The sequence below is a fragment of the Tupaia chinensis genome, unplaced genomic scaffold (assembly GCF_000334495.1).
Source record: "Tupaia chinensis unplaced genomic scaffold, TupChi_1.0 Scaffold144346_1, whole genome shotgun sequence".
Lineage (NCBI taxonomy): Eukaryota > Metazoa > Chordata > Mammalia > Scandentia > Tupaiidae > Tupaia > Tupaia belangeri.
Window position 1 is genome coordinate 3,523,262 of NW_006204205.1, and position 18,899 is coordinate 3,542,160.

General features: G+C 38.1%; 1 protein-coding gene across 3 annotated transcripts in view; it reads left to right on the top strand.

The window, feature by feature from the left end:
- The window catches only part of AFF4 (ALF transcription elongation factor 4), an 89,203-nt gene that overhangs the window by 45,449 nt on the left and 24,855 nt on the right, over nt 1-18,899 (top strand). For all 3 annotated transcript variants that reach the window (XM_027767645.1, XM_006166867.3, XM_027767644.1), the window contains 6 exons: nt 6,661-6,697; nt 9,155-9,203; nt 10,967-11,021; nt 11,458-11,495; nt 11,900-12,062; nt 14,257-15,174. In XM_027767645.1, the coding sequence (XP_027623446.1) occupies nt 6,661-6,697; nt 9,155-9,203; nt 10,967-11,021; nt 11,458-11,495; nt 11,900-12,062; nt 14,257-15,174 (1,260 nt within the window). The remainder of the gene's footprint in view (nt 1-6,660; nt 6,698-9,154; nt 9,204-10,966; nt 11,022-11,457; nt 11,496-11,899; nt 12,063-14,256; nt 15,175-18,899) is intronic.

The window sequence follows — 18,899 nt, forward strand, 5'->3', positions numbered from 1 at the left end:
AAGTCTTTTTATGTGCATTTACAGACTAATAGATGTAATCATTACATATAAGCACTTCCTCATTTATTTTACATAGATATCCTTATCTGAAATCAGTCAGCAGTAGGTTGTAGGTACCTTTCCATGTTATTATATTTGGCCACTTCTCCTTGGTATTTAAATTGTTATCAAGTTTCCATTTCTATAAACATTTCTTCAGTTGATAGCTTTGTTCATAACTTCATGTGTGCATGCAGTTTCTTTAGGGTCAAATGCCAAAAGTACAATTGCTGAGTATTGAGAATAAATATTTAATCTCAAATCCCCCTCTAGTTACACTATAGGACTTGTACCAGTCAATAACTCCTGCTTGTATAACCTGTTGTTCTTCATATGCACACCACCATTTGATATTATTAAATGCCAATCTTTTGACTTAAAAATGGTGTTCTAGGAGACCATTAGGTGGCATGCTCATTAAGGCACTGGACACTCCCACATGACTGACCATGGTTCGAGTCCCAGACCTGGTGCTTGCTTTCTCACCCCCCCTCCCCCCCGTGTGTGTCTCTCTCTAGTCAAATTAAAATGAATGAATAAATAAAATAAAATTTAAAAATTTAAATGGCATTCTATTTTCTAGATTGAAGTTCATTATCTTTGCACACTTTTATCTATTTAATGTCTTTGTTGGATGAATTTTTCTTTTTTTTTTTTTTTGGATGAATTTTTCTAATCTTACTTCCCTTTTTTTTTTGGAGAGGTTTTTGCTATATGGCGCGTGTGCTCGCCAGACAGACAGAGAGAGACAGAGAGACAGAAAGCGAGAAATGGCCACGCCGTAATCCCTTCTCCTCCATTCTCCTCTCGGGATCTTGGGCACGCACGCACACGCGCCCGGCGTGAGTTTAAGCCACCGGGTCCGGGACGCAAACTGCGGTCAACTACGTGGGAGTCCAGTGACAGAGCCATTACGCTAACTGCTGATCCTAATCTTGCTTCCTGTTGAGTTGTACTTTATGTGAAGGCTTCTTATTTTGTTTTCTTGTAATTTGGGATTTTAGTAGTGTCTTACACATGTTGCAAATATATCTCCCATTAGATTCTTGTCTTTTAAGTTTTATAGTCTAGAACATGTAGATTTCAAATGATAAAATATCTTTTTCTTTATAGCTTTTGCTTTTTTTTTTTTTTTTTTTTGAGAGGTTTTCGCTATAGGGCGCGTGCGCTCGCCAGACAGACAGAGAGAGACAGAGAGACAGAAAGCAAGAAATCATCCCCCGGGGGGGATGGCCACGCCGCAATCCCTTCTCCTCCATTCTCCTCTCGGGATCTTGGGCACGCACACACACACGCGCCCGGCATGAGTTTAAGCCACTGGGTCCAGGATGCAAACTACGGTCGACTACGTGGGAATCCAGCAACATAGCCATTACGCTAACTGCTGGTTCCCTAGCTTTTGCCTTTTAATGTCTTGGTTTTTAAAAATTATTTATTGTTATTGGGACTGGCAGGTGGCGTGGTGGTTAAGGTGCTGGAATCCCACATGGCTGACTATGGTTCAAGTCTTGGACCTGGTGGCTTGCTTTCTCACTTTCTCTCTCTCTCTCTCTCTCACTTTCTTTTTTTTTTAAATTATTTTATTGAACTTTATTTATTCATTCATTTATTTATTTTAATCTGACCACAGAGAGACAGAGTGAGAGAGAGAGACAAATTGAGAAGGCAAGCTGCCAGGTCTGGGACTGGAACTGCAGTCAGCCATGTGGGTAGCCCTTAACTACCATGACACCTGCCGGCCCCATCACTGTCTATCTTTCTGGTAAAATTAAAAAATAATAATAATGATAATAATAAATGATTCTTAAAATTATTTTTGTTTGTTTTAGAAAATGGTGTTCTATGTATGTACATATTTTAGAGGTGCAAATGGAAAAATTTCTTAGTAATGGAGTACACAATCAAAAAAACTTGAAGACCAACTTGTTTAAGCTATAGTCATCTCCTTTTTGTACCACTACAGTGTCCTCCTAGTAGGTATCTTTACTTTCATTCTAGTTTCTCAGAGCCATTCTGTACTTAATAGCCATGATGGTCTTCATAATAAGCAGGTGTGGTTATATAATGCTACTGCTTAAAAAATTGCACGCACATATATCTTTAATGTGGTCTATACGTTCTGTAAGCTGTATCATCTTGCTGCTTAGATTTTCAGTCTCATTTCTCACCATTCTTCTTTCTGTCCTTTTTCCTCTCCATGGTCTGCCTTTAAGTTCCTTATGCTAGCTATATTCTTCATTTCTGGCTTTTATACTTCTATCCTCTCTTCCCAGAGCACTCACCTATCTCCTCTGGTCACAGTTTGCTTCCTCCATATCTTCTAAATTTCAACCTGAACGGTTCTTCTTTGGGGAAACCTTCTCTTGTCTTCCTAGCTATTGTCTCCCCCACCCCCATCAGATCCCACACACACCATGATAATCTCTCAAATAAACTCTTATAAAACACTGTGTGTGTACTTACCTTTTATCATACTTATTACAATTGCCATTTTACTTTTATTTGCATGAGTGGTTGCAAAGATCATCATTATTGACGTTATTGGACTAGGTAGGCCCTTTTTTCTGTTTTTTTTTTTTTTTTTTTTTTTTTTTTCCCAGAATGTAAATACATGAGTGAGTGTGATTCCAAAGAATTTGGGTTTTATCCCTAGGAAAAATCAAAGAGCAATAAAATGTCCTGTGCAGGATAGGAGAGTGATGATGACACATACTAAGATTTGGGCTTTAGTAAGGTAAACTAGAAGCTGTAATTGAGGGAAAGATTAAGACTCAGCCAGAAAGACCCATTAGATGGCTATTGTATATGAAAAAAGGTGAAGACCTGAAGCCTTTACAGCATAGATGAAGAATAAATAGTGTTCTGGAGACAGACTCTAGTAGTATTTGGTGACTGACTAAATGTTATCAGAAGTGAGAGAAAGGAGTCAGCATTTACTTGGAAGCTTGAACTATTAACTTTTACCAAGTAAATGAGTATTAGACTTTTAAGTAGTTCAAGAGGGTAGAGGACTCTTTTGTTTTTTTTTAAAGAGGGATTTTTGCTATAGGGTGTGTGTGCTTGCTGGAAAGACAGCGAGGGACAGAAAGTGACAGAAATTATCCCAAGGTTGCCCATACCGCATTCCCTTCTCCTCCATTCTCTTCTTGGGATTTTGGGCAGGTAAACACACGTGCCTGGTGCGAGTTTAAGCCAGCGGGGCCGGGACTCAAACAATGGTTGACTACTTGGGAGTCCATTGTCCATCAACATAACTATTACACCATCTCCTGGTCCTAAGGAGTCCTTTTTTTTTTTTTTTTTTTTTTTGTGGGATTTTTGGTGTTAGGGCGCATGCACTTGCCAGACAGACAGAGAGAGACAGAGAGACAGAAAGCGAGAAATCACCCCCCAGGGGGATGGCCACGCCGCAGTCCCTTCTCCTCCATTCTCCTCTCGGGATCTTGGGCACGCACACACACGCATCTGGCATGAGCTTTAAACCACTGGGTCTGGGACACGAACCACAGTTGACTACATGGAAGTCCAGCGACATAGCCATTACGCTAACTTCTGGTTTCTAAGGAGTCCATTTTTAACACAGTTCGTGAGAGTGACCCCTTAGCCAGGGCTCTACAATTTTTTTTTAACAGCATTATTGAGCTATAATTCACTTACCAAGTAATTCATCCAATTGAAGTGTATAATTCAATTGTTTTTATTTTTGGAGAGGTTTTCGCTATAGGGCGCGTGCTCTCACCAGACAGACAGAGAGAGACATAGAGATAGAAAGCGAGAAATCACACCCCAGGGGGGATGGTCACGCCGCAATCCCTTCTCCTCCATTCTCCTCTCGGGATCTTGGGCACGCATGTACATGCGCCCGCCGTGAGTTTTAAGCCACCGGGTCCAGGACGTGAACTGCAGTCGACTGCGTGGGAGTCCAGCGACATAGCCATTACGCTAACTGCTGGTCCCCTACAATTCAGTTGTTTTGAATGTATTTCTAGATATGTGTAACCATCACCACAATCGGTTTTAGAACATTTCATCACCTGAAAAAGAAACACCATACTCTTTAGCTATTATCCTCCTTTCCCTGTCCTCCCTCCCAGCCCTAATTCTGTACAGATTTACCTATTACAGACATTTCATATAAATGGAGTCAGGTAATATGTGGTCATTTGTAACTGAGTTCTTTCACTTAGCATGATGTTTTTAAGGTCCATCCAAGTTGTGGAATGTCAGTACTTCATTCTTTTTTATGGGATAGTCCATTGTATGGATAAATGTCACATTTTGCTTACATATTCATCAGCTAGTAGATATTAGTTGTTTCTGCTTTCTGGCTACTATGAATAGTGCTGCTGTGTGTGTAGAAGCGTTTGTGTGAGCATATGTTTTTATTTTGCTTGGTTATATACCTAAGAGCAGAATCACTAGATCATACAGTAACATTTGAAGAAATTCCAAACTGTTTCAAAAGCAGCTGCACCATTTTTACATCCCCAACAGCATTCCAATTTCTTCATGTCCTTGTCAACACTTGTTATTCATTGTTTGTCTTTTGGATTCTATTGGGTTGTTGAGAAAGTTTTGATGCATTTTTATACAGAAAAATAGGTCATGACTTTCCCTAATAATAGTTACCTGGTGGGTTTAAGTAGTAACTCATTGTGGATTTGACTTGTATTTCTCCAATGACAAATCATGTCAAACACCTTTTCTTATGTTTATTGGCCATTTATATATGTTTCATGGCAAACCAAGGGTTCAGATCCTTTCCCCATTTAATTGGGTTATTTTTGAATTGAAAGAGCTCTCTCTATATTATGGATACTAGTCTTTTATTAGACATATGATTTGCCAGTTTTTTCCCCTATTCTGTGAGTTTTTTCACTTTATTGGTGGTGTCTTTTGAAGAACCAAGTTTTTCATTCTTTTTTTTATTACTGCCAGTGGACACTGCACTCACCAGAGAGAGAAAGCAGCCCCTAATGGGTCATGGTCACTTTGCAACCTTTTATCCTCCATTTCTCCATTCCATTGGGCACACACACATGCCTGGCGTGTTTTCAAGCTACTGAGGTCAGGATTTGAACTATGGTTGGTCATGTGGGATCCAGCTTTCTGTGCACAACCTCTAACCTGCTACACTATAGGCCTGGCCCAAACTTTCTTAATTGTGATGAAATCTAATTTGTCTGTTTTTTGTACATGTGTCTCATGCTTTTGCTGTCATATAAACTGCCAATTTAAGGTCATCAAGAGTTGGCACTATATTTTCTTCTAAGTAGCTTAGCTTTTGCATTTAGGTTTTTGATCCATTTTGAGTTCACTTTCTTTACCAACTTCATTCTTTCACATGTGGCCATTCAGTTGTCCCAGCAATATTTGTAGAAAAGACCGTTCTTTCCTCATTAGATTAATCTTAATATCTTTCTAGAAAAATCAGTTGACCTGTAGGTTTACATTTTTGAAATGCACAACTATATTTTAGCATTTTTATTGTTTGCATTGCCCTTTGACAGATAATTCTGTCATTAAAAGAAGAGTATGCTAATCTTCAAGGATACTTTTAGGGATGTCTGTGCAATTTTAGTGTTAACATCTTCTGCCCCAGACAACCTAGAAAAATGCACAGTTTGCACATATGAAACAGATTTTCTGGCCACGAAAGTTGAGTTTTGGAAAGCCATGTTTCTTTCACAGACAGTGGCATTTAAGGGAGAAAACACCTGCCCCCCCCCCCGAGGCATGCTCGCATCACAGCCTATTCTCCATTTCTTCATCTTGTCTTGATTTGTGACATGCATGCACATGTACTTAGCATGTTTTTCAGGCCTCCAGAGCCAGGATTCAATTATTTATTTTTTTTAAGTGGTTTTTGCTATAGGGCACATGCGCTCGCCAGAAAGACAGACAGAAAGTGAGAAATCACCCTCCCCCCTCCCAGGGGGGATGGCCACACCGTAATCCCTTCTCCTCTGTTCTCTCGGGATCTTGGGCATGCACCCACATGCACCCAGCACGAGTTGAAGCCATCGGGTCCGGGACTTGAACCATGGTCGACTACATGGGAGTCCAGCAACATAGCCATTATGCTAATTGCTGGTCCTAGGATTCAAACTTCTGTTGGCCATGTGGGATTCAGCTTCCTTAACTACTCGGCATAAGGCTGACCAGAGACCAAGAATCTTAAATTTAAATTAAATTAAATAAGGCTATAAGTACTATGATTGTAACTGAAAAGAAATGATAAAGGAGGAGGAGTATCTATCCTAATGCTTTTTGTACTAAGCTCTGGGAAAGTCCATTATTATTATTTTAAATATTTTATTTTATTTTATTTTATTTTATTTATTATTCTTCATTTTGACCAGAGAGAGAGAGAGAGCAAGCTGCCAGGTCCGGGACATAAACCATGGTCGACCATGTGGGAGTCCAGCACCTTAACCACCACGCCACCTGCCGGCCCTGGGAAAGTTCATTATTGACGACAGAATTCCTAAGGCTGATGAGACCTGATCACCACAATGTCTTTTATTTACTTGAAGCACTTTTATGTACTTGAAGCATTTTTCACTAATGAAATTTTTCTCTTAATGTTACTTTATATAACTTTATGTTCCTGTTGCTTAGGAGTCTCAGCAGTCCAATTTTGGCCCTGGAGAACAAAGTGAGTATTTTTCTATTGGTTTTCAAATTAAGCTATTTGTTGAGTCTTCACTTCTTATGGTCACTTAGTAAATTATCTTAGTAATTTATTTTTGCATGTCTTAGCCTAATTTTTATGATCCTATGATTAGTAGTGAGTTTAGCTGAATCTTGGTATGCTTAAAATCAAGAATTGTAGGTTATTGGAGATCAGAATGAACTATTTTTATTAAGTCCTTCAACTGACAGTTGAAGAAGTTAAGGACTTCTTGAATTCGTTTGATGGGCACCTCATAAATCCAATAGCCATTTTTTGTCTTTCTACCTCCTCCATGAAGATAGCTGGTTCTGAATGGTAAAACTCCAAACTGACCATGACTGCTTTTCTACATTTGTACATCCTTTATCTGTTCCTCCTGAGTCTTCTGGTCTGGGTTGAAAGTCTGCTGCCCATTGCATCCCCTCTTCACCCCTACTCTCTTCACCTCTGAAAAGAACTTGAGGGGTTGGGCCAGTCATGTGTGTGGTGGTTAAGGCAACTGGACCTTACGTGGCCGACTAAGCAGTTCTAGTCCTAACCCTTACGGCTTGAGAAACATACCTGGCATGCACAAACCTACAGCCCTGAGAGGAGAATGGAGGAAAAGGGATTGTGGTGTGGTTATTCCCCCTAAGGGGAGCTTTCTCATTTTCTCCCTCTTCTCCTTCTCTCCCGCTCTCCCTCCTCTCTAGCAAGCACATGTGCCCTATAGCAATTTTTTTAAAAAAAGGAAGAAGAACTTTAGGGAAAGGATAACCTTAGGGAATTCAGAGTTGATGGTTGTCTATATTGGTAGTAGTAAGATCAGAAACCTTTCATATGTTGGGGGCTGGCAGGTGGCATGGTGGTTAAGGTGCTGGATTCCCACATGGGCGACCATAGTTCAAGTCCTGGACCTGGTGACTTGCTTTCTCACTCTCCCTCTCTCTCGGTCTCTCTCTGGTCAAATTAAAGAAGTAATAAAATGAAATAAAATAATTAAAAATAATAAAAAAAAAGAAACCATTGCATATGTCTCGGCTTCATCATATAGTGCTGTAACAAAACAGCATTAAGTAAGGTAGATTTAGGTGGGATCTTCAGAAGGTTTGTGGAAAATGTATATTACGAAAATATTATGCATGGATTTTGAGGTTTTTTTCACCAAGAAAACTTGAATTTTAATTTCATTTTTCCATAAGGTTTTTCAAGTGCCCACCTATACTGGTTATAAGGTATTTTGACATATGAAAATATGGAACTTTTTTATTCTTAGCTTCTTTAATGCAGCGATAATATTACAAAAGTAAAAATCTTGATGTTAAGTTTTCTGTATCTTATATCCATTTCTTAGTTCTGCCTTAAAGCTATAATTGTGAGGGAAAAGGACCTGAGAGGTTGACATGCATAAATACAGCTAGCTATAGACCAGAATTCTCATTTTCTGACTTTCAGTGATATCTCATACTTTTCTACTCTTTCTGCATTCTTTTCCCCAAATTGACTATTGATGAATGGGATCATAAGGTGTATTTTTCATTTAATTTATTTTAGAGCTATTTCTGAGTTAGTATAATGCTCCAGCTCATACTTTAAAAACAAGAATTATTTATTTAATTCCATTTGTTATTATTATTATCATTATTATTATTTCTGGAAAGATTTTTGCTATAGGGCACATACACTTGCCAGAAAGAGAGAGCAAGAGACAGAAAGTGAGAAATGACCTCCTAGGGGAGATGGCCACTCTGCAATCCCTTCTCCTGTCAGGATCTTGGTCGCACACGCACATGCACCTGGCGTGAGTTTAAGCCACCCACCTCTGGAACTCGAACTGTGGTAGACTATATGGGTGTCCAGCAACATAGCTATTACGTGAACTGCTGTTCCCAATTATGTTTTATCTTGATTGGGGTGGGGGGGACAAGCCAAGTCCGGGACTCAAACCATGGTCAGCCATGTATGAATATGAATCCAGTGTCTTTAAACACCACACCACCTGCCAGCCCCATAGCTCATACTTTTTAACATGAACATTGTGTTATATGAAACAATTATGATTTAACTAGTCCCTTATTGATGAACATTTAATTTGCTTAATCATTCCTGTGGAGGGGTGTGTGTGTGTATCAGTTATTCCTCCAGAGAATCCATCTGTAAGGTAAATTCCTTCTATTGGAACTGCTGGGTCAGCAGCAGGACAATGACAGTATTGATCAAATAATATTACCTGATTGCCCTCCAGAAATTGTGTGAGTTTATAGTCCTACTAACAGCATGAGAGAATGCCTATTTCCCTGTACTCACCAGTATCTCATATTACTGGATTTCAAAGTGTTACTAGTTTGCTGAATGAAGAATTATATCTCCTTGTTTTTATTTCTATTTCTTTGGGGTAGATATTTTACAGTCTATCTATCCATACTTCAGTTGTTCACTTTCATATTTTTTTCCTTCTAGAAAGATATAATCCTTCTTCTAAAACTTCAAATGGGCACCAGTCTAAATCGTAAGTTTATTGCTTAATAAATTTGATGTTTTTCTTTTGCTAAAGGTTGTCTGTAATATCCGGGTGTGTTGAATAATGCCTGGAAATACTTAATCTTTTAAACATGAATTAGGAAATCTTTTATTTATTTATTTACTTATTTATTGAGAAGTTTTTGCTATAAGGCACGTGCGCTCACCAGAAAGATAGAGAGACAGAAAGCGAGAAATCACCCCCCAGGAGGGATCACCACGCCACAATCCCTTCTCCTCCATTCTCCTCTTGTGATCTTGGGCATACATGCACACACACGCGCCTGGCGTGAGTTTAAGCCACCGGTTCCGGGACTCGAACTGCAGTCAGCTACATGACTGTCCAGCGACACAGCCATTACGCCAACTGCTGGTCCCTGTTTATCATTTATTTATATGCAGAGAATTGATACATGCCTATTACATATGTGCATATCGTTTTGGTTGCTGAGGGAACAAAAACATACAGGACCTTGTATAGTCTGGTAAAAGCTGACACTTACATATGTAAACATGTTCATTGAGTTACCATTATTAAATCATAAGGGCTGAGAGAATTCAGAGTTAAGTACATTTTCTTACAGGAAATGATTTCCTTACAGGAGATTCACTAGGCCCTTGTTCATAAAACTTTTTCTCTGTCTCGCTTAATTTTGCCAGTCTTAAAACACTTTTCATAAATCTGTAATCATCTGGTTACTTTATTTAGAAATGATCTTTTGTGAAGTACTTTAAACTCGGGGTCAGATTTAGAAATTTAGGTTAAGCTTTGAGAATAGTAAAGACAGTTATTGGAGTGAAAGAAGATTTTCTTTCCATGGAGGGGAAACTGTCTTGAAATTTTAAGAAGAAAGGTAATGGAACTACTGGTAATTAGAAATTAAACATTTTTCTGTTTGCAGTTCTCACTAAGCTTTGTAGTAATTTTTCCTGTCCTATAAAAAGACCAAGGAGTGTTTGTGGATTGTTATTCAGATTTTAAGTTTAATGGTTTTGATTTTCTGTCCTCAAAATCTAAAATTTTCAAAAACAAATTCTAAAAACCATTAGCTTATAGTATTTGTAAACCATTTGCATATAGTATTTGTATGCATGCTTTTTAATTGATTGGAATTTTGATCAAGGAAGATTTGGAACCCAGAGTTCTATAACAATATAGCCGAGGCTCTTATGCAAAATTATTATTTTCACAAAGAGCACTTGTCTTTCATAGCAAGGCATTTATGAATGAGAACCCTGGCTTAGGAAATTGTGTTCTTCTGGTTTCACAATGAATCTGCTTGCCAATAGTTGCACAAGTCCCTCTTCGTGGAACATTGAGGACAAAGAAATAGAATTGCTGATCCTCTCATTTCATCTTCTTTCTTTTTAGGAGTTGCATTTTTTTTAATGAATTGTTTAGTGACTGTGTTTGTTTCAATAATGAATATGTGTATATGTGCAATTTGAGATAGCAGAAATGAACATGAGAGTTTATAGAACATGGCTTTTTTTTAATTAGAAAAGTAAGATGGCTATTCTACTCTCAGAAAGATTAGAATATATAAAATGGTTAAATTCATCCTGTCTCAATTTTTATTCCCACTGTGAACCAAACCAAAATAAGACTTACAAGTCTTTTTCTTTGTTTTCCAGTTAAATTTTTGGCTACCACTGTAATTAGTTCTAGAATTATTGGTAGATATGTAATACTCTGGAATGCCATGATAAATTGTTCAAAAAATAATAATCCTCTTTGCCTTTTCCCTTTAGTATGTTAAAGGATGACTTGAAACTAAGCAGCAGTGAAGACAGTGATGGGGAACAGGTGTGTTTACTATTATGACTTTTTCAGTTTCATTGTATTTTATAAAAACTACAGCTGCATAATATATTTATGATCCAGTGATTAAGTTTCTTCCTATAAGCTTTCATACACTGGAATATTGTAGCTTTTTTTGTTGTTCTTTTAAACCTTCTTTTTCTTACTTTTAAACAATTAATTTTCTTTAACATTTATTATGGATCAGAATATTCATAGAGCTGATTATTGGTAAGAAGAATGATTAATGAAACTTTTGATCTTATCCTGACCAATTCAGTTAATTATTCTTTATGTAAAAATGGTATAAGTATTAAATAAGCATTGATCCATGCATTAGAGAAGCCAGATTTTTCTGTTAAAGCTTCAGATAACGTTCATTTTAAGGAAATAAAGTGTTATTTATTCGTTCTCAGATTTCCCTCTTGTGCTTTAATTTTAGGATTGTGATAAGACAATGCCCAGGAGTACACCGGGAAGGTAGCCATCCTTTTATTTTTTGCATTATTTGTAGGGGTGGAGTCAAGCTGATAACATTGTAGTGATATAATAAGTGGCCTTATAAAGTAAATGTTATCAGTTGTACTTTTGGTTGCACAATTCTATAAATTAACTAAAAATCACTGTGTTACACATATATAGTGGATTAATTTTATGATATGTAAATTATACCTCAAACTTTTTAAAATGTTGAGTATTAATAGCTTAGTAGCACATTGTAAACTTTTCAAAGAAGTATTCATTTATAGTGAAGTTCTGGATTCATAAAATTGTAACAGCTCAATAAATAGTAAGCATTTTAAAGTTTGATGGTCAGATTGGGATATTTTCCTCTGTCACTGTGAAAAAACTTTTGGCCATTTATATATTTTGTTTCATTTTAGTAACTCTGAACCTTCACACCATAATAGTGAAGGAGCAGATAACTCCAGAGATGATTCTAGCAGCCACAGTGGATCTGAAAGCAGCTCCGGATCTGACTCTGAAAGTGAAAGTAGTTCCAGTGACAGTGAGGCAAATGAGCCGTCTCAGAGCGCATCTCCTGAGGTAAGAGGAAGGGAGAGGGCAGTTGCCATCCTTAGGACCTCTTAAGGCCCTTGTCGATGTCTTGTTAAGACCTGATTAAAAGTGAAGGAAAGATGGGACCAGCAGGTGGCGTGGTGGTTAAAGCACTGGACACTCCCACATGGCTGACCATGGTTCAAGTCCTGGACCTGGTGGCTTGCTTTCTCACTTTCTCTCTCTCTCTCTCTGTATCTCTCTATGATCAAATTAAAATAAATTAATGAATAAATAAAATTAAGTCTTAAAAAAAGTGAAGGAAAGATGAAGTTACATACTCTAACAAAAAGAGCTTCAACTGTTTATCTTGGAGGAAACCTAGGTACTTTGGTTTCCTTGTTATTTGAATAAACATTTGGTCTAGATTAGGAAGTACTTGAGGTCATACTACAGGTTGCTAAAATATTAGATTTCTTTCATTTTGTCTCTTGTTATATATGTTTCAACATGATAATTTATATTATATAGTGATTGTGGATAAAATGAGTCTTATATAGTGTATTTTTACTGTGGCTTGATGATGCAATTAAAATCTTTCTTGCTACCTACATCATCCTTTCATTTTTCAGGAATTAAATATACTATTGGGTCATTGGAAATGTGCTGACATATTTTCCTTTGCTTTTCTATGCAGAAATGTATCATGATGTTTCCAATGATCCAATATGTTATTTGTAATTATACTTTCAAGTTAGATTTCTAACAGTATTTGCTATTTAAAGACTATATGTAACATTAAGCTTATCTTCTTTTTTTTTTTTAAGCTTCTCATTCAGGCAATTAGAGCTAATAGTCAGTATTCAGTCTTTTGCATTGGTTCATCAGAACCATGAAAAGCAAATGCTTTTGTTTCATTAAACATTGTATTTTTTTTCTCTTCCTTGAGATTGTAAAGGAGGGAGAAAACTTTCACATAAAAAAAAAAAAAGAAGGGACCAGCTGTTGGCATAATGGCTATGACACTGGACTCCCATGTAGTTGACCACGGTTCGAGTCCCAGACCCAGTGGCTTAAACTCACACCGGGCACATTTGTGTGTGTGCCCACAATCCTGAGAGGAGAATGGAGGAGAAGGGATTGTGACATGCAAGTCCTGGACCTGGTGGCTTGCTTTCTCACTTTCTCTCTCTCTCTCTCTGTATCTCTCTATGATCAAATTAAAATAAATTAATGAATAAATAAAATTAAGTCTTAAAAAAAGTGAAGGAAAGATGAAGTTACATACTCTAACAAAAAGAGCTTCAACTGTTTATCTTGGAGGAAACCTAGGTACTTTGGTTTCCTTGTTATTTGAATAAACATTTGGTCTAGATTAGGAAGTACTTGAGGTCATACTACAGGTTGCTAAAATATTAGATTTCTTTCATTTTGTCTCTTGTTATATATGTTTCAACATGATAATTTATATTATATAGTGATTGTGGATAAAATGAGTCTTATATAGTGTATTTTTACTGTGGCTTGATGATGCAATTAAAATCTTTCTTGCTACCTACATCATCCTTTCATTTTTCAGGAATTAAATATACTATTGGGTCGTTGGAAATGTGCTGACATATTTTCCTTTGCTTTTCTATGCAGAAATGTATCATGATGTTTCCAATGATCCAATATGTTATTTGTAATTATACTTTCAAGTTAGATTTCTAACAGTATTTGCTATTTAAAGACTATATGTAACATTAAGCTTATCTTCTTTTTTTTTTTTAAGCTTCTCATTCAGGCAATTAGAGCTAATAGTCAGTATTCAGTCTTTTGCATTGGTTCATCAGAACCATGAAAAGCAAATGCTTTTGTTTCATTAAACATTGTATTTTTTTTCTCTTCCTTGAGATTGTAAAGGAGGGAGAAAACTTTCACATAAAAAAAAAAAAAGAAGGGACCAGCTGTTGGCATAATGGCTATGACACTGGACTCCCATGTAGTTGACCACGGTTCGAGTCCCAGACCCAGTGGCTTAAACTCACACCGGGCACATTTGTGTGTGTGCCCACAATCCTGAGAGGAGAATGGAGGAGAAGGGATTGTGACATGACCATCCCCCCCAGGGGTGATTTCTCACTTTCTGTCTCTATGTCTCTCTATCTCTCTCTGTCTTTCTGGCAAGTGCACATGCCCTATAGCAAAAACCTCTTCAAAGAAAAAAAAGAAAAAACACCTTATTTTTCTATTTTTTCAGCCTGAACCACCACCAACAAACAAATGGCAGCTTGATAACTGGTTGAATAAAGTAAACCCCCATAAAGTATCACCAGCTTCTTCTGTGGACAGTAACATCCCATCATCTCAAGGCTACAAAAAGGAAGGCCGAGAGCAGGGTGCTGGGAATAGCTACACTGATCCAGGTGGACCTAAGGAAACAAGTTCCTCTACTCCTGGACGGGACTCCAAAACCATCCAAAAGGGATCAGAAGGTGGGCGTGGTAGGCAGAAGTCTCCTGCACAGAGTGACAGCACAACACAGAGGAGAACTGTTGGCAAAAAACAACCCAAAAAGGCTGAGAAGGCAGCTGCTGAAGAGCCCCGTGGAGGCCTTAAGATAGAAAGTGAAACCCCAGTAGACATGGCTGCCAGTATGCCCTCCAGCAGACACAAAGCAGCCACCAAAGGCTCAAGGAAACCCAATATAAAGAAGGAGTCTAAATCTTCTCCGCGACCTACAACAGAGAAAAAGAAATACAAGTCAACAAGTAAATCTTCCCAGAAATCAAGGGAAATCATAGAAACAGATACCTCATCCTCAGATTCGGATGAAAGCGAGAGCCTTCCTCCTTCCTCACAAACTCCTAAGTACCCTGAGAGCAATAGGACTCCTGTTAAACCCTCCTCAATGGAGGAAGAAGATAGCTTTTTTCGGCAACGAATGTTCTCTCCTATGGAAGAGAAGGAACTTCTTTCACCCCTCAGTGAGCCCGATGACAGGTATCCACTTATTGTGAAGATTGACCTGAATCTCTTGACTAGAATACCAGGAAAGCCTTATAAAGAAACAGAGCCACCCAAGGGGGAAAAGAAAAATGTGCCAGAAAAGCACACCAGAGAAGCTCAGAAACAAGCCTCAGAAAAAGTTTCCAACAAAGGCAAGAGGAAACATAAGGTTTGTGAAGGGTTTTTGTTGTCGTTTCCTTTTTCCCCAATTTTTAAGTAAGAGGGAGAGTGACCAGCAGTTAGCATAATGGCTAAGTCGCTGGACTCCCATGTAGTCGACCACGGTTCACGTCCTGGACCCTGTGGCTTAAAACTCATGCCAGGCGCATGTGCACACGTGCCCAAAATCCTGAGAGGAGAACGGAGGAGAAGGGATTGCAGCATGGCCATCCCCCCTGGGGGGTGATTTCTCGCTTTCTGTCTCTCTGTCTCTCTCTGTCTATCTGGCAAGTGCACGTGCCCTATGGCAAAAACCTCTCAAAAAATAATAATAATAATAAGAGGGAGAAAGAGATTTTTGGCAGAGTCTCATCATCTTGTGATTCATCTGCCTCAGTCTCCCAGTCAGCTAGGATTACAGACACAAGCTACCATGCCCAGTTGGTTTAGGTCAGTCTAGGATCCAAACCTCCCAATTGAGCTCAGCCTTGCACTGCAGCACCCTTGCACAGCCATGGCCAGACCACGTTGTTCTCTTATGAACATAAGAATCTGAAATTCTATGGTAATCCCAGTGAGCCATAATAAGGTTGGTCATGAGCTGAGGGAAAATAGCAGGTGAATTCAAGCTGGAATTTAGGCTGTCTACAGTCTCTTGAGGATCTCTGTGCTTTTGCCTGTTTCCCCTTCAGTAAAGCTAAGGTAATTTTTTAATCAAATAAGAAGTGAGCCCGTGTTCTGTTCGCTGTGTGTGCTGGCCAGTGTAGAAGTGAGAGCGGAGCAGAGGCTGCAAATGGCCTTTGCAACATCCTTAAAATTTTGGTTGTAGGTATTTTTAGTTGGATTTGTATTCTCCAGATTGTCACAATTCTTGCCATTCTCTTCTGTCTTACTCTTAGACTAAGTTACACTTTTATGATTACTGACCAATTCCAGCTAAAGAAAATTACTCACCAGGCCAGCAGGTGGTATGGTGGTTAAGACACTGGAATTCCCACATCGCCGACCATGGTTCAAGTCTGGACCTGGTAACTTGTTTTCTCAGTCTCCCTCTGTCTCGCACTCATTTTTGGGCAAAAATCATGTGGAAAAAAAAATGTAGGAAAATCTTCGTTTAAAAAAAAAAAGTTACTCACCGATTTTTGACACATCCTTAAGAATGTCACCATCCAACCACCCAGTAGCATAGTGAGTTAAGGCAGCCGGATCCCACATGGCCAACCATGTGGACATGGCAGCTTGAGAAACATGCTGAACGCATGTGCATGCATGCCCAAAATCCTGAAAGGAGAAATGGCTGAGAAGGAATTGTGACATGGCTGACCCCCACCCCGCAGCCCCCTTCCTCTCAGGGTACTTTTTCATTTTCCTCCTTTGTCTCTCTGTCTCTCTGAGGTGAGCTCACACACTCTAGAGCAAATTAAAAAAAAAAAGTCACCATCTCTGTTCCAGTGTTTTTCCCTTAACGGAAGTTGAAACTAAAAACATCTTCACGCACATAGTCAGTTCTCATCCTTTAATACTTCCAAGGTAATTTGGATTTAGAGACAGAGTTTGGTATATATTTTAAATTCAGCTTGTTTTAGACCTAGGAAATGGGAAAACACAGGTCTATGGTTGGAGGATAATAGTCATATAATGGCTAATTAACTCACATATATATAGACAGACACTCTGAAACAAAGCATCTTTATCTTTCAGTCTAGTGAGGAGGTTTTAGACGAAAGTCAATTTTCAAATCAATATTGAAGAATAGAGTCATGCATTGCTTAACAATAGAACGCATTCTGAGAAATGCCACGTTCGGTGATTTCATTATTGCTCAGAGATTATAAATAGAGTGTTTGTAAACATTGAGTGTACTTACATAGACCCAGAATGTAGAGCCCATTGCACACCAAGGCCACATGGTATGGCCTGTTGCTCCTAGGCTGCAGATCTGTGTACCATGCAACTGTACTGAATACCTCAGGCATTTGTAACAGTTTGGTGTTTGTGTATCTAAACCTACCTAATGTAGGAGCCGGCAGGTGGCTTGGTAGTTAAGGGCGCTGGACTCCCACGTGACCAATAGCAGTTCAAGTCCTGGACCTGGCAGCTTGCTTTCTTAATTTCTCTCTCTCTTTCTGTCCCTCTGACCCTCTGTCCCTCTCTGGTCAAGTTAAAAATAGGTAAATAGGTAAATAAATAAAGTTCAATAAAGTAGTTCTTTAAAAAAAAAAGTACCTAATATAAAAATATGGTATAAATGATAAATGTCACAGCAATATGCGCGTTTTACCTGTGGATGGCATTTGGAGGAATGGAAGTTGCTTTGGTTGAGTCAGTGAGTGAATGTTTAAGACCTAGGACATTGCATACACTACTGTGGATATTTTTTTCAAATAATTATTTATTTTATTTTACTTATTGTTTTTAACTTGCTATAATTATTAGAGAGAAGGAAAGTGAGAAAGCAAGGCACCAGATCCAGGGCTTGAGCTGTAGTTGGTCTTGTGGGAGTCCAGAGCCCCAACCACCATGTCACCTGCTGCCCCCTCTACGGTGGATTTTATAAACCCTGTAAACCCTGTATACTTAGACTACATACACTAAATTTATAAAAATATATATACTTTTACTTTTTAAAAGAATTATTTATTTATTTAATTCCATTTGTTGTTGTTATTATTTTTTAATTTAACCAGAGAGAGACAGAGACAGAGAATGGGAAAGTGAGAAAGCAAGCCACCAAACTGCAGTCGGCCATGTGGGAATCCAGCACCTTTAACCACCATGCCACCTGCTGGCCCCTATACTTTTATTTTTTTAATAATAAGTGAACTTACCTTTCTTCAATAGTAAATTTTTTAAAAAGAATGATTTTTTATTTAACTTTGTTTATTTGTTTATTTATTTATTTTAGTTTGACCAGAGAGGGACTCACACAGAGAGACAGAGATAGAGACAGAGACAGAAAGTGAGAAGGCAAGTCACTTGATCTGGGACTTGAATTGCGGTCGGTTATGTGGAAATTCAGCGCCCTCAACTACCATATCACCTGCCGGCCCCCTTCAATAGTAAATTTACCTTAATACACTATAACTATTTTACTAAAGTAAAATAGTTTAAAAACTTCTAAAATAATTTTTTGATTTAAACTAACAGCTTAAACCACAAACACATTATACAACTATATAGAAATATTTTCTTTTAAAAGAAACATTTGTTTGTTTATCTATTTATTTGTTGTAATTTTCAAGCCTCCAGGCTGGGACTTGAATCACAGTTGACCATGTGGAAATTCAGCACCTTAACCACCATATACCACTGCTGCCCCTTAGAAATATTTTATTTAAATCTTTATTCTATTTTCTATTTTTTCTGTTTCTAAAATTTTTAATTGTTCTTTTTATTTTTTAAACTTTTTCATTAAAAGCTAGGACACAAAGGGGGCTGGCTGGTGGCATGGGTGGTTAAGGCACTAGACTCCCACATGGTTGGTTGCAATTCAAGCCCTGGATGTGGTGGCTTGTTTTCTCACTTTCCTTCTCTCTCTCTCTCTCTCTCTCTGTCTTTTTCTGGTCAAATTTTTAAAAAATAAAATAATTATAATAATTTAAAAAATCCTAAGACACAAATACATGTGTTACCCTAGGCCTACCCAGGGTCAGGATCATCAGTGCTGTCTCTGACCTCTGTAGTTTGTCTCACTGGAAGGGCCATAATTAACAAAACAACATGACATTAAATCAC